The sequence below is a fragment of the Cottoperca gobio genome, chromosome 11 (assembly GCF_900634415.1).
Source record: "Cottoperca gobio chromosome 11, fCotGob3.1, whole genome shotgun sequence".
NCBI lineage: Eukaryota > Metazoa > Chordata > Actinopteri > Perciformes > Bovichtidae > Cottoperca > Cottoperca gobio.
Genome location: NC_041365.1, coordinates 6708140 through 6725194, shown reverse-complemented (window position 1 = coordinate 6725194; position 17055 = coordinate 6708140). Strand labels below are relative to the sequence as shown.

At 39.7% G+C, this 17055-nt stretch overlaps 1 protein-coding gene across 4 annotated transcripts in view; it reads left to right on the top strand.

Annotated features, from left to right (window-relative positions):
• The first annotated feature begins 4482 nt into the window (after positions 1–4482).
• The window catches only part of triqk (triple QxxK/R motif containing), a 15964-nt gene continuing 3391 nt past the window's right edge, over positions 4483–17055 (top strand). For all 4 annotated transcript variants that reach the window (XR_003833101.1, XM_029443982.1, XM_029443984.1 and 1 more), the window contains exons 1-3: positions 4483–4645; positions 7225–7299; positions 16080–16165. Coding sequence is in view for 3 of the 4 variants with exons in the window: in XM_029443982.1 (XP_029299842.1) it covers positions 7239–7299; positions 16080–16165 (147 nt within the window). In the remaining variant the exon portion in view is untranslated. The remainder of the gene's footprint in view (positions 4646–7224; positions 7300–16079; positions 16166–17055) is intronic.

Genomic DNA, 17055 nt, shown 5'->3' with positions numbered 1-17055 from the left:
TCACACAAGTTGTAAGTGAATAGGAAAACCTTATCTTCCCTATTGCAATACAACATTTTTCACTAGATGTTAAACGCTCGATAGCTAATTTCCCTTCCTCTAATGCATAGGTCTTCAACAGGGGGTCCACGGAGGTACTGCAGGGGGGTCGCAAAATTGTTTGTAGATAAAGCAAAAAAATTATTATAAATGTTTATTTTTTTATAAAAAAAAGAAATTATATATATTTTGTTGCACATTCACATCCTTCCTACCCCCCGTCGCACAGAACTCCGACAGTTTCAATGGACTAAAGGGACGTAGCTTAAATAAGCACTTAATGGCTACATGTGTAATATTGTACTAAAAGACTCAGTGCTAACGCTGCATCCAAGCCAAAAATCAGCTTATATTTAAACCTAATATCCTTTTTGCTTTGAATCTTCACAAAGACATTTGGCAAAACAGATAAAGATAAGCTGGGTAAAGTATGAATGTTCTGTGCTTTATGCTCAACTTTGTTTTCCTACCTGGAACTTCACTGCTTACCATTCTTCTCAAGTCTTGCCAACTGCTGTAGATCACAAAGGGACGTCGGCCGCAATTCTCCCGACACATCCCCACCCTCCCCACACACTAGAGGATAACTCCCAGCCATCAGAGTGGCTATGCTCCGATACAGGATAATGACTGGAGCGAAACAGGACTCAATCCATTGTACGATAACTTATCTCTCTAGGTCCGTTTGACTTTTTTTTCTTATATGAGGCCTTGCGTCTCATAAACCCCAAATTCATTTCACTCTGTATCTGTGCTGATACAGTTTCCCCATCAATGAGAGGGAACTCTGGGGCTTGGAGATAGAGAGCGGGAGAGAATTCACCGCAGACTTCAGGCAGAGCGGGAAAACCGAGATAAGAATATTAAACAGGAGAAAGAATTGTGTCTTCTCCTCCAAACCAATAATATGACTGAGGGTGGAAATGAAACACTCAACTTCAGTCTCTAAGAATTAATATGACACATTTTAAAAGGTTTCTGTGTATTTCGGTTTCTGCGTCGTAGGACGGAGAATCGTAAAACAGTGTTTTATGGAATGTTATTTCAGTTTAATTATATAACCTCTAGTACATCTGGTCCATCAGACTTAAGGATAAATGTTTGTCTAAAGTCCCCAACTATGCTATTTTGATTTTAGGCTGTCCCAGGTGAAGGCGTCTCATGAGTGAAACTTTTAGTCATCAAGCTTGGTACTGTGAGGCATGCCCACCATTGGATATTGCAAATTTATGACCACATTTTCACAATACAGTATGACAGCTGCTACAAATCATGTCCATAAACCAGCCAATCTGAATATGGCATGGAATACACTGGCTGCCTTTTCAAAGCGTGAGAGCAGTGCAGATGGATGACATGAGATGTTGAAGTGTCTCCACATGCATATTTGTTCCCCCATTTACATCATTAAATTACGATTCACGAGGAAATCAATTCACAATCTCACATGCTTCAGAATTCATACCGTACAGTCGCTGTTACAGAGATTGTGAACAAACTGTTGTTAGATCTATCTCAAACAGTGTGACATACAATAAACCTGGAAGATATTATTAAACAGTTTGCAGGGGCCTTAAACCAAAAACACACCTGAGCAGGGGCAATGTGCGGCCTGCGGCGAGCTGCCATGCAATGTCTGAGCTCAGCGAGCTGTGGCCGTTTTGATTCTGTGGCAAAGTGCGGCCAAACTATAAGTTGGGGATAGAACTCTTAGCGGCGAATTGCGACCAGAGAGTACCAGCAGCCAATCAGTAAACAGAGTTCTGTGACTCCTGTGACGCCTTGTTACAAATAATTTCTTCAAAGAAACACATTAACACGCCTCCCAGCAGCAGAACAATTTAATCTTTGCGGCAAGCCGCACTTCAACAGCAGCATAGTGTGTTTTCGTCATTAAGCTCCTTTTAAAATCAGGACTATTATCTGCATTTAACAACATCTTAAACAGGTGGATTACGCTCTGTATCCATGTGAATGCACTGTGATGACTTTTGATCACTACTGTTCTTTGAAACATTTAAAGTAAGACATGCAAATGTAGAAATACAATCTTGCTGTTTACAAATGACACTCAGTCAGAAAATTAATCAGTCCCCCTGATGATGACTGCAAATTGCCCAAGATTATGTTGACACGTCTTCATTGCTGCATGTAGGAGGAGGCAATGGCAGCAGAGCTGCGATTTAGCCTGCCAATGGCCCCAGGGGATTCTTCTTCTCTAGCATTCTTTTTAATGTCTGGCAATTAAAGGCCGTCTAACTGTCTGAGAGAAGGAGTGATGGAGAGAGAGAAATAGAGGGAGTGTGACTGAGTGTAAAAGAGTGATGTTCAAAGAGAGAGGGAGAGACAGAAAAGAAATTAATGTAGGCAGGCACACACCCAAATAGATCTCAAAAACTAGATGTACACGTTAGGGAAACTGCCATGGCTTAACTCTATTTAATACTGTCTCTGTGGTGTGGTCACTTAAAACGGCAGCTACTTGTACAGCTGAAATTCTATTTAATTTAACAGGGGGTACTCAATTGATGGTGAAAATGTTCACTTCACACTAACAGGCCCTGAGGGGAAACTCTCTCATCTCCTGGTAAGTGTTATCTATACATTACAGTGATGTGCACAGTCCATACATTACAACTGTTCATCAGTGAAATCCATCCTGCCTAGTTTTCATTCACAATAGCAGTCGATGCTAATGCTTTCCATATCAATCACTGTGACAGGCACAGCACGTTGATTTGTTTCACTCAACAGGAGAAATTAATCACACACATTTAGTATAACAAGAGAACATTTGAGCTCTGCATTAACTACACTTGTGCTGGTTTTGATTTTCAGGCTATTCAAGCTGTTTGTTAATAGTTCTGACTCAACTGTCATAAAAACTTTTTGGTTTGCACATACATAAATTGCATGCGTTTCTATAGCATATAATGATAGTGTTACATTTTTTAAAAGTGCAGGTCCGAAGTGTACGTTTGTCAATTTTCAGTGACACACTCATGAAAGCCTTTTATGTGTATTTGAAGCACAATTTCCTGTTTCCTGAGCAATATTTCTGTGGATAAGAAAGATCATTGACACATTTCATTGGAATACTTTTTCTAACATCAAAGAGAGCTCTTTATCAATGGCATTTTAATATAAAGTAAAGCATAATGCTGGCACATTATAGGCAGATTACATCTATTAGTTACTGCTGTGCTGCATGCAAAAGGCATGCCCATGGGAGAGCAGAAAATCATTTAAAATTTCAATAAGTTACATGCGGTGGCAAGTCGACACATAATCTGCACAATGCCCCGGGCAGCAATGAGGCTGGATGCAATTAGGAGGGAAATAAAATTCTACACAGTAAACAAAGAAAAAATGTAAAAAGACTGATGAAAGAGAAATGAACATCGCAGAGTGAGATTGCCTTGTCTTTGATGAGGTCGGCTGTTGCTTCCTTTAATTGTCACTGTGTAATGCTACTGTTTTCAACACGGATAAGTATGCAATTTGTTGTAATCTGACAAGGCAATAATGACTTAGGGCCAACATGTCAAACTAATATGACTTTTTCATTAATAAAACATATGTATTTGTCACTCAAATAATAACAAGTTTTCATTTTAGGAAGATGCAAGGGTGCAGGAATCCCTCCTGATCTTTTGCAATAATGACACAAGTATTCAAATCTTTTATCTAAGTAAAAGTAGCAACACAACACAATAAAAGTACTAAATTACAAGTACATATCCTGCATTCAAGATTATAAAAAAAGTATTAGCAACAATATGTACTTAAAGTATAGGTATTCACTATGCAGGGTGGTCCATGTCAGTTTTATAGTATTACATCATTACATTGTTAATATTAATATATATCCATATGTAAACACTACTCTAATGTTGTGGTTCCTTTAGATTGAGCTATTTAAAAAAAACTTTATACACTGCTGGTAGCTAACAATGCATCATATTTTATAAACTGATCATATGTTTTGTATAGAATATATTGATCTGCAAAGTAAAGAGTTGAAGTAAGTTTTTTCATATATAGCATTGTAACATTATATACTATTTAATATTATAATATAATATTATATAGTATGTGAGTACATTTACTTTTCACCACTGATATGTTGTGCTTCACTTATACAGCATAGTCTTATAATTATTTGTATCACTGTTTTATATTTTTTTTACAACATATCATAGTTCTAACTTAATTTGATTGCAACATCAATAACTATTAATTTGTCTACTATTATTATAAATGCAATTTAAATCACTATGTATCTTAGAATGAGGGGGAGCGTCCCGACTATCAAGTCATCACGTGCTCCTCCAGTGTTTTGGTCTGATCTTCCCGCCCCACGCTCGTGCTATTGGTCAGTTCGACAAATACCGGTGTGTGATTGGAGTAAAGGCCTGTCTGTCATTGGTGTTGACGTGTAAACCAGGAACTTGGACTCGGTAAGTGGTGTGTTGGCATTCGGAAGAAATTTGGATCAAAGTACAATAAAACTGTCGTCCTGCGTGTCCACAAACAGCAGCCAGGCGTTTAGTAATGCAGAAACAACTCTACTAAGCGACATATTCTCTCGGTAAACAAGAGCAGTGTAAGTATCTTCGTAATAGCAATGAATGAAAGCGGCCTGTTGTCAATTATGTCTCCACTTGAGTGTTTTACGTTTTGTAGAGTTGAATGATATTATCAATTTGCTCAAAAGCTAACATAGGAGCTCTGCAAAGAGTCCTGCACGCGCTAAGACTTTGGCATTCATATCCGGGACTGCAGAGAAAGAAAAGTACAAATGCATGCATAACGTTAGTTGTTTTTCAGAAACCTTACAGTCTGTTATAACCGGAGTGTAGCAGGTCATTTCTCACAATGCTTAACTTCTTAATTCGAGGGACCACAATGCCCAAAACACAAGTAGCCTGTACCTACACTCAGTCAGTTCCCATTGTATTAGGTCCACCTAGCTATAACTAATGCAGGCTAATACTTCTGACCTATAATAAATACTACCTTGATTTAAAGTTATAATGTTATTTTTTGTTGTTGTTGTTGAAACTGTTTTAGAAAGGTGTTGGAAGTATTATACTAAAAAGTCTTACAACTATTTTGTTCACCCCATTTAATATCGCTGAGTGAACACTAAATATGAAATGTGATAACTTTAGATTGACTCTCTAAAATACTTTGAACAATACTGAACATTCTCACCTTCGTGGGGTGTATTTTTTTATTAAAGGACTATATTTACTTAGAGTGCATATATCTAATAAACTGGAAACTGAGTGTATTTTCATCCAGCATTACTCCACGGTCATGCTCTTGCTTTGTCGACGTGCCTTCTGAATTCACTTCATTTCTATTCTTTCCACTTAGTCTGCTCGTGGGTGTTTTTCAATACAGTAGTTCCTAGACTTACACTTTCAGATTATGAAAAAAAAACTATTTATTTACGTTTTATTTGCACATTTTTAAAAGGAATGGTCAGACAGAGAAAATAAAAAATTAAATTCATCGTGCAGGTGAGGTAGAAACCCACTACGGGCTAAAAAGAACTTGCATAAAGGAGGGAAAAATAAATAGATGAACATTTTAAAAATAACAATGCTAAATAAAATATAAATGATGTTAATGACTAAAAAGTAAAATCAGCCTACAGGTAAAAAACATTATTTCATCAGCACCAGCAATGCTCCTGTCCCATACTGAGATCTTTTTTCTAATAGTTTGAACGTCACAATACAAAATTTACATTTCCTTCATTTAAATTACGAGATGGAGATGACAGAGGCTTCAAATGACAATTTACTACTCTGATGTTGTTGCACAACATAGCTTGCACATCTGAGAGTCTACTGTGTCTGACTGTAAATATTACATTTGGACAATTTCCTCTCTTCCTTTTTGTCCTCCTCTCGTGTCCTTTTAATTCGCTGACTCTTGTTTCCACTCGCTGGAGAACAATAGCAAACATCTTATTTCTCTGCTGGCACTAACGGTGTTTGAAATGTAGCTGAAAACAGTGTTTTTAGTGTAAGGTAAAATTCAGGTCTCTCAAGGCAGCACTCTCCCAGGAGAAGGCATCAGTCAGCACAGGCAGCCAGCCACGCTCCTTGAACATGCTAATTCAGTCTCTTTCCTCTATTCCCCTGCTGCACCTCGAGACTCTTCACCACTCCTGTTCTTCTTGGATGCACATAGATACTTTTTTTCCCCCTTTCATATTCGCCTCTCTGTTCTTCTCCTGTGCACACCTGCTCACGCATCTCTCTCTTACTTTCACATTTAAACATGCTGCTTTTCAGAAATGATAATCAATTATCTTTACACCAGCAGGACTTGATAGATATCGAGTTCTATTTATCAAAAAATATCGGGCATATTTTTCAAACGGTGCTCAAATCTTTCAGCCAGAGAACAGGTCAGAGGGGCTTGAGTATCATCAGAAAGCACAGGCCTGCCCCTCGACTCATACTTGCTTTTTCCACAATTTTAAACAAAAGGCTACAATATTGATTGATGCAGTGTGTTGTGAGGGAGCCTGTCTGGAATTTAGAGCAGAGTGCTCACTGAGAAACAAGTATGTTAGATGGATGCACGATACCGCACACACCAAGTTTTTAGCACTTTTTGTAAAGAAAAGTATTATACAAGAGTAGTTATTTCTGGTGACTGTACAGCTTTTCATGCGCATGCTTTGACATTAACACATGTGGACTAACATTTATTCTGTCACACACTCGCATAGTTACAGGTGAGCAAATGCTATTTGTATAAGCGCTTATTCTTTATATATATATTCCCTGTGAGCTGTCAGGGTAATCAAAGAAGGCTCATGGTGTGAAGGGAAATGGTGTTAGACTAAATGAGATGGATAGGAAGTGCGCATGCTGTGAACATAAGACACATGGAAGGTGGTGAGAATTAATTTAATTATGTGTAGCAGATGTATGTGAAAGATAAACCATCTGCCTGATCAACACTGACTACTCTTCACTATATATGATTGTGTATTAACATGAATCCTTGCTGCAGATTTCACAAGTTATCTCGGGCTGCAGTCGCAGAAGTGAAGCTATATCTGTATTTCATTAAGCTAAATGATCTGGTGTTACGTTGAGACCCAGCTGTAAGACTCTCTCACTCAGAAGGTGTTTCATTATTCTAATTTCCCGTCAGGCTGAGGAAGGAGAATGGCGAAGAAGGATGCCTGCGTGACCAGATTACCAGTTGATCAGTACCGAAAACAGATTGGTGAGTCTTCAGTCATCCTAATGCTTAAACAAATTGTTGATCATCAGTATATTAGTCAACTGTAATCAAATCAAGTAACAATATTTGGTATTGTCAGTTGATTTTAATATTTTGACATGGGTTAGAAACAGATTTGAATTGCTCCGATAGATTTTCTTTTATTTCTAACATCAAATAAATGATCTGGGCTTAATTAATATAGCATTTTGTTTACTAAATGATTGATAGTTTAATCAAGAAGATAATCAATATATTAACTGACAATTAAAACGATAGGGTCTGTAAATTAGACCGTGATGCTTTGTGACGGTTGAGATTGGTCTCAACTTGTTGTGTTAGTTCTTTGTAACTAAAATCATAACTCTGTGCTTGATGTGGGCAATTTTACCACAACACAGCAATCAACTCGACGTTCCCTCATAGAAACAAGCTGATAAATCACACTTGTTGGAAGCAATTTTGTAGTAGTTTTACATATATCCCAAACTTCCTAACAGCCCGACTCTTTATTTAGAAGACCCTTGTCAACGTTAGTGATGCAAAGATTTGCACAATCCAGAAAATTTTTCCAATTTGTGTTGGATTGAAAAGAACTTAAACCAGACTGACTGGAGTAGAACAATATACAAGCTGTGGAAGTAAATACACTTAGAAACAAGCATGCAGCATTTAAGGTCACATCAGTGACAGATAGTGAATTCTGTGCTTATAAAGCTTTGATATCGCGTCAGAAGCTGTTTTGTCAAAGATTAATACCACTCTAATCCTGCAGTATTTAGTTTCCCCCATCTTCAACATCACAAAGGCCTAACTGTGGCAATATGGTCGGTATCAATCAAACGTTTGGTCCCCTTTAGCATGTCAGCTGTGGTTGCTTGAAGATCACAGCTCATATCATGTCTTTTTTTTGTTTTTTGTTTTCCTTTTTGTGGAGCAAAACCAAAAGGTCTCCAATGGCAAAGCTGGGTAATTGGGACCAGCTATGACTGATACAAACTCAAAGGGAAGCTCTGTTGTACTTACAGGCTAAAGGTTTCCACTTCAAATCCCAGGAGTGGCATATTGTATACATGTAATGTGACTAAGTAGTCTTATTAGACGCAGGCGATACCCACTTTGAGGTGCGAGTAAGGACAGTTTTGCACTAAATGCAGTGTGACTCTTACTAAAGCCCTGTTATTGGCCTTGATCTCATAGTATCTTTGCCATGGACATATGAAGGCCTGAAGATAAGAATAAGTTCCTTAGAAGGCAACGATTACAGCTGAGCTGAGGAGAGTGACACAATCCAGAAGTTGAAAGCACCTTGAAGTACATCAATAGTGTCTCCACACAGTAGACCTCTGGCTATCGGAAGTCGAAGAAGCAGGTTATTTGCAATAGTGGTCCTCATACGATTCATATTTGGCTTTAGACCAGCAGTTTGACTATGAATACAATTGTTTTAAGTCTGGAGAACAAGAACAATTTGTCCCATCAGTCCACAAGAAGGAAAAGGTCAGAGATTAGGGGGCACAGGGGGGTTTAGCAATGAGGTCGAGCATTCACTAATATGAAACTTGTCCATTTCAAGTCCTGTCCTAAGAGACACCCTGCAACAATGGCTGGCTCAGCACATTTCAGAGTCATATCTTAAAGATACTGGCAATTTTCGTTTTAGGAGCCTTGAAGTTGTTTTTTTGACTAGAGAAGTTGGATAAGAGACACCTTTTTTAAAAAGTTATTTACCATTCTCCTGTTGCAATGCAAAATGGCAGTAATGCATGAGTTGATGTGCACAGACACCTACTACAGGTTAGGCTTAATGGAGACTCACTTTATGTCTTAAAAACATAAATAAAAAATGTTCTGTACTAATCCACGTCGCCCCTTGTGAAGACTGTGGCATTGTTCTGGTCCCCTTCCTCCCAGTGGATGATCGTTTGTTGGTCCCTGGTGATTCACATCCTCTTGATTATTCTAGGTTTTATATTTCCTAGTGTTACTTTTGTGTTAACACGATTCATGAGATCGTCTCATAGTTTGTGCACCGCTTTGTCAACGTTTTATAAAAGATGACTTCTCCTTTTCATGCTAATTCTCTAAAATGAAAAAAATTGTTAGCAATAGCAACATTTCACAAGCATGTGATAGCCTGTTGAGAAATGTCTCTGTCTTGTTCACCATGTTATAAGAGCTGCGGTCTCATAAAGCAGCGTGACGGTTGTATATGTTTTCATAGTCAGACGGAAGAATACAATTTATTTAGCCCACTGACTATCCCCTATACAGTCAGCTATTGTGTAAAACGCTGCAGGTTCAACAAATGAGAGACAGACATACCATAACAAGCTCATCTCCCACCATCTAGTGTTATGTTTTGCAGCACATCTGATCAATTTAAAAACATGTAACACAGGTGTCAGGGACACTTTGGTCCTCGCTCTACCTCCTCCTCCCAGCCCCTCAATTTCTACCGTTTTTCCGTCCTTTTGAAAAGAATGGCTTATTCATGGAACATCAGCAGTAGTCCAGGCTGGTCGTTGAGCTGTACTATCATCTCTGCTAGAGTGATTTTGTCAAGTCAGATGGTGATCAAGGGGCCACTGTTGACACTCCTTTTTTTTTTTTTTAAATACCATTATTAAGCCTGTTATATACGTCTGTGCCGAGATTCCCCAAGGAGAGGTAAAGCTATAGGGATCTTGCATGTAAATGGAAGTGGTCACTCTGTTCAAGTAATGATTGCTGCTGCTAGCTGAACAAACTAGGGGAAATTGTCTACTCTACACAGATAAAGACACTCAAGATTTCAAGTATGGCAAATTGGAAAGTATTGGCTTTGGAAGGTAACATTTCACATTGTAAAGAAGGTCAAGTCTATGAACTTGTACTTATGCAGCCTAAATATTTCACTCATATTTGTAGGTAGGCTACGGTACATCATCAAGGTATAGTGTTTGTACCTCTTGTCATTATATTACAGATACTTTTTATTTAGCTTTACATCTCGCATGGATTGTGAGAGTTTGCCTCCGCTCTCCTCGCTGCACATGATGCAAAGGACGAGACAAAAAATATCTCCCATGTGTCTGGCATCTGCATCTGGCAGATGCCAGCGATCCGCACCATGTGGTCACTGACTTTTTGGCCGCCATGCCACGTAGACACAGAAGCAAAGCAAAACATGAGGAGCTGTCAGACACGCTGTCAGTGTGTTGCCTGCATCGTCCCTGGGCTCGCAGAGAGTACTGGACAGTGGTCTGTCTGTCTCTCCCAGTCACCTCATCACACTCCCCACAGATGGATACAAACAAACAAACACACACACATACACACTGAATTCCTCAGGTATGTTTGTGTTTCTCTCAACACTCTCATGTGCTTGTTTGTTGCCTGTATGAGAATTGTGCACAATAGCTTTTTAAACTTTATAGTACTGGCTCGATTTTTGACATAGACCAACAAACAGTGTATATGCTAGCATCTGTAAATGTTGTTATTGTAAACCAATAACGTGACACTTTCTTTAGAACTTTAATGGCCTCAGGTCGCACATCTGCAGCTAACAGAGAAGCGGCAGTCTTTGTCCATGCTTGGAACATAACACAGTTTAAATAGACGCTAATTAATGGATGCGTGGCATTATAGTTAATTAATAAGTTGTTTGCCACTGTTTAAACCTGTAACTTTTATTTTTCAAGCCAGCAGTAAAAGCTTGACATGCACAAGTCAAGGTTGCATGTGTTTTCCCTGATTTTCAATTGGAGATGAAATATAATGTTGGTGCATGTTGTAAAGAAATGTAATTTGCTGTATACACAGCTTGAGGGGTTTTTGCAGTATGTGGTATACTGTGTTCGTAATGCAGCTTTGAGGCGCAACAGGACACAGTTAATTCCATAATGGGTGTCTCAGAAATGTTATCGTGGTGGTTCAGCTCTTTTTTTATGGAAAAAACAAAAAATAATTGTTTAAATGATGATGCAGCAGTATTTTACTTCATGGTGCATGACTTAAATTTAAATGTGGTAGACGGCTGTATAAAGTTAGTATTATGAGATTACTTGAAATTGTGAAAGACATGACAAAGATAGATTCCAGCCTGTCGAACCCATCAGAATAATAACATTGCGTAAAAGAATACATTACATTTAGCTGACTTTTGTCCAAAGCGACTTACAATAAGTGCAAACAACCATGAGGATACAAACTCAGAACAGCAAGAATCTTGCAAGTACACAAGCTACAAATAGGCCAAACCATTTCCTTGCGATAGCTTCAAAACATTAGATTCAAGTAACCAAACAGAGATTTGTGCGTGCACCTGGGTTTCAGACCTGGGGAAATACAGAATCAAAGTGTCATCTGCGTAGAAGCCATGAGAGTGAATGACGGAGCTAAGTGAATTGGTGTATGGAGAAAAGGGTAGGGGATCGAGGACAGGAGCCCTGAGGAACCCCAGTGATGAGTTGACAGGGGTTCGACACAGATCTTCTGCAAACAACCAATTGTTAAGAAAGTGTTGATAAGAAGGGTGAGAAAAGAAGAAGAGTCCGGAGCAGTAGACTGGAGAAGGTGAGAGGGGATGGGGTCCAGAGGGTAGGTCGTAGGTAACGAGGGTTAGAACTTCATTGGGAGAGAAGGGGAAGAAAGAAGTTAGAGTGGGGGGAAGTGATGTGGATGGTGAACAGGGGATGTAAGTTGGGAAATGAACAGCGTATGTTGTCTAAGGTAACGAAGGTCACCGTGGACAGGTATAGTATTAGGAGAGATAGGTTTGGGTTAGAGTAGGATATGAAAAAGTGAAGCGGGGTTACAGAGAGGTTAGAAGTAGAGCAGTTTCTGGTAAATATGAGGTTGAGGTGGTTGCCAGCTTTGTGACTAGGTGTGGATGGAGACAGTAAGAGAGCCAAGGAGGATAGCAAAAATAGTAAGTCAGTTGACTTCTCTGACTGGATGTTGAAGTCACTGAGTTGAAGAGGAGGGCCATATTCAGGGATGTTAGATAGGAGAACGTCTATTTCCTCCAAAAACTCCCCCAAAGGACCTGGAGGGCGGTAGAGAACAACAATGTTTAATTGTACAGTGACAGCGTGAAATTCAAAAGAAGAAGGATTGATATATATAACTGATATGGTCAGAGTTGTTTTTGTTTCCTTTTACTACTGATGTTCATTTTCTTTCACACAAACTGTTACACTCTTAGATGTCTACCCCTCCTCTAGCTTCCCTTATGTGGCCAATTTAGGTGACAAATAAATCGCATACCTTTCCCCCCTCCTTTCCTTGAGTGCTCAATCACTTGTGGCTAATTTTAGCTAATACCCCCTACCTATCTTGTTATGCTAAGCAGAACAATAGCTCCAGATACAAATAATTTCTTCTCTGTCTTAATCAAAGACCATTTACAGGTAAATGCAACGACAAACAATCACGGAAAAACTATGAAACGCACATCTAAGGGAATGTACAATAAGTGGGGTGGGGGTGGGGGCACTTTAATTTTTCTCTTGTCCTCTTGACATGAAATCAGTGATGACTTCAATGAAAGGAACACTCGGGGACGCCTCACAGCAGGCACTCTGGGCAACCTTACAAGGCCTGATGTTCCTCTGAGACACGCCATTGTCGTTGCTGTACAGGAGGACAGTGATGCCTTTTCAGCGTGGCAGGCAGAAGAAGGGAGGGATGGGAGGACGGCGTGTAGCCCGGCGCAGGTAGATAATTGGTGACAGAAAGTGTCTACAGAGCCGGTGCAGCAATGACAAATGGGTGTGCTCATAAGCCCTTTGCAATATCATCAGGACTGTGTGTTTGAATGTGTGTGCACGCTCCAGACCTCTGCAAACAAACCACAGGAGAAAGGCAACATGAGGCTTTAAGAAGTACACCACTGTAATACAACAACATTACAATATTTTACACAGCCTGATGTAATTATCTGGCATTCTCTCCATATCAACTATTCATCCTTGGTGTAATTATTCAGATTTTGCTCCTATTAAGTATTGATTCTTACCAGATGGTTATGGATATATTAGATTGTGATGAATTTTTGCATATAACCGTAATTTCTTCATGTAGAACAATTTTAGCCACATAAATGAGAGAAAAAAACAGCACAGGTGCATGTTTTGGAAGCTGATTGTGGAAAGTGTTGTAAATTCTGAGGAACAATTCTGCCATTGAAATTCAAACCCCAGTTTGTTTAAGTTCTGATATTGTTCTGTCTTTGAGTATCCTTGGGTACTTTGCTGTAGAAATGATACCCTGAGGACACATATAGCCAGACAAAGCAAACTAATATCAAAACAGAAAGTACAGATTCTTCAAGTTGTGGGCTCCAATTTTAAATTGTCAAACCCCCCCCCCCCCCACTAACTGGGTACAGGACAGGTTGAAAAACAGAGATTATGGACTTCTACAATTTCCCCCAGGCAATCGCATTCGATTATCGTTACTGTACTGTATTTAAAGAATGCCATTTCCCAGATATCCTGGATATGACAAGATGTTATAGTATTTTTCAAGTACATTTAAAAACATAAAGGCCCAGTCACACAGGCGCATACAATGGTGCAACCAGTGGATTTGCTCACAGCGGTAAAAGGAAATCTAAGCAATTTTCTCAAGTAAAAAAAAAAAAAGGAGAAAAGAGCTGGTTTCCTCTTTCAGTATCTCTTTATTGAATGACATTATTGACAATCCTGAGAAAAAATGGGAGAGAAAATAGAAGAAGCTCCAAGAGCTGTTGTGAATGAATAATAGGACTAGCATATTTTCGTCTGGTGGTGGGGAGGCAGACCTCAAGCTACAACTGTTTACAAACTATCCCTGCGAGTTTACTTTTCATATGGGATTTATGGCATTTGATGTAGCGTCCTGTGGTTTTACATTATCACAACCAGCCATTTTCAGTCTGAACATCCCTGCACAATTTCTGTGAATGGTGAGCAACCTGAGGTGCCCTCCAATCAAATTTCCCCCTCTCCACTTTCTGACAAGTGGAGACATCCAGTGGCCCTACTAATGAATTCCCACTAGCTCACTGTCTGCTTCTGGCAACATGCTCCCCATTTCTATTAACCCTCCACTGAGGCAGAGGAAGGTGGAGGAGGAGTGCGGCACCAGGAGGGATGGAGAAAGAGAAAGGAATAGTGCAAGATCTTTGAAAAAGAAATAGAGGGGGTGAGAAAGTTGAGAAAGTGTGTGTGTGTGTGTGTGTGTGTGTGTGTGTGTGTGTGTGTGTGTGTGTGTGTGTGTGTGTGTGTGTGTGTGTGTGTGTGTGTGTGTGTGTGTGTGTGTGTAATGAGACAGAGCAGCTGCTTAACGCCATTTCCTCTCTCCTCCATGGCTCTTCCACTGTCGAGGAGAACCTTTTCTGCCTTGGAGACCTGATACTCGGTGGTATGCAGCTCGTCCTTCTCACCTCTCCTGTCTCACTTGCTCATTTTCACTCTTTTCTCTTCCACAACCTTTCCAGATGGATATGGACACTTTCTTTCCTCACCTTCCTCCCTCTCTTGTTCTCGCTCTCTCTCGCTCTCTCTCGCTCTCTCGCTCGATGTAAATGAGGCTTAATTGCCTGGGAGAAAAAACTCCAAGTGGCCTCCGCATGTCACATCACCAACCGAGAAAGCCTCGAAGCTGACCCAGGGGTTCGGTTCTGTCTCAGTCTCTCTCTCGCTCTCACACGCACACAGACACACACACACTACTCTGTACTTCTCTCCTTGCGAGGATCCTCCATTTATTCCCCAGCCAATAACTTGAATGTTAACCATCTCAACGTCACGCCTAACCTCAACTCTCACCCTAGCTCAAACCTAATTCTAAATTTAACCCTGAACTAAGTTTTCCAAAATAGCTTTAAGGACTTGCTTTAGCACAATCCTAGTTTATAAATTGGTTCTCAGAAAGATATAAACACTAGAACACACACACACATACACACATACACACACTGTTCAGCAAGCTGTTGCCTTTCCACCCTATTGTTAGCAAAGTTCCTTTTCCTGCAGTGTGTTGTTTCTAATTAGACCAAGACAGCCGGCTCTGCCTCATGTGAAGCACACTCACATACACCCACATAAACACACATGCTTTGCCAGGTGGCCGGTTTGCCCACAACACACACCCTTGAGAATTGAGCCCATGGGAAGTCAAGCAAGCACAGGTGAACTGTGTGCAGCTCAGGCCAGAAAATATTCTTTGTATTTTGGTTGCATGTCCAGATCGTGTGTGTGTGTGTGTGTGTGTGTGTGTGTGTGTGTGTGTGTGTGTACATTTAACTGTAGAAATTGTGAAATGTCAATGCTACATTTATCCTCATTTTTCTCACTTGCCTCATTTTGTAGTTTACAGCTATTTTAGTTGAGTTTTGAAATTGCAGCAGAACATACAAGAACAGTTTTGACATTTATTCTCTTTCTTGTAGAGAAATTTAACGAGGAGATCAAGTCTTCTATCATATCCGTTAAATATACAGATGGTTAGCTTAGCTTAGCATAAAGTCCAGAAACAGGGGAAACATCTAGCCTGGCTCTGTTTTTAAATGTAACAAATCTGCCTGCCCAGCCAATAAAACTCAACCAAAACACTTTATATGTTGTTTAATCATTTCAAAAGTGTAAAAAAGACAACTTGTTATCTCCCTGGAAGCTTGGCGAGGGACTATTTCTAAGATGGTGCAATGACTTCCTGGAGTGTCTGCTTGCCTGGCAACAATGAACATTACAATGACACAATTTTTCTTTTCATTTGATATGTGTATCTGGAATTATTTTTCTCTCTTTCAGGTAAGCAGGACTACAAGAAGACAAAGTCAGTTTTAAAGGCAACACGGCTGAAAGCTGAAGCAAAGAAGAGCTCTTCTGTATTCAAGGTGAGACTGTCCTGGACTAACTTTCTCTTTTTAAGAATGTTCTGCTTGCCTGTCTGCCCTGGCCCATCTGTAATCCTACTTGTCCAGTTGTTTGCCGTTGTCTTCTTTCCATCTGTGTGTCTGTCTGCCTGTTTGAGAGTGTTTGGGAAAGGAAGGAGTTCTCCATAGAATAAAGGTTTACAATACTCTATCGCAGTGTTCAATCAAGCGCCTCCTTATTCATTTAATGGTGAGGAAGCAATGGCAGAGGAGGAGAAGTGAAAAAATATAACGAGCAGGGAAGAAGATTATTAAGGTGGTGATGAGATGGATGGTGTTGGGTAATGTGAAACTAAAGGGAGGTGAGGGTGTTGATAGAAAAGTGTGTCTCTCTCCGTTGCTTTGTCACACTGCAGCGATGGATGACTCCACGTTTATCACTCTGGCAAACTTGGTATCGCTGTTTTCTTTTTCTCATTCAGTGAAATTACCAATAAACAGTTTTTACTATTTCAAGGTCTCCCCATATAGAGTAAGCCAATTCCAATGAAATAGCTTGTGAATCTACCCTCACAGGTTTTTTAAAACCTCTTTTGAAATTGCAGATACCATCACATGAAATCAGGTCCTCCAGTGATTTCTTTTTTCTTTCTTTTACACTTTTTTTTTTTAAAGTGTCGTAAGAAAACATAAATCAGACTTGTTTTCCTTTTTTTGCATGTTTATTTTCCTTCGTGGCATTGGGAATGTCTTCTGTTTACAGTACATCAAAAGCTAAAAGGCTTCACTTCCTCATTAAGTCTCAGTTGGCACGTAGTACACAGAGATGAACAAATCATAGTGAGGATTAAACACTGGGTGAAATGGTCAGGTTTTAAAATATGCATCTCTTAGACACGCAAGGCCTCATT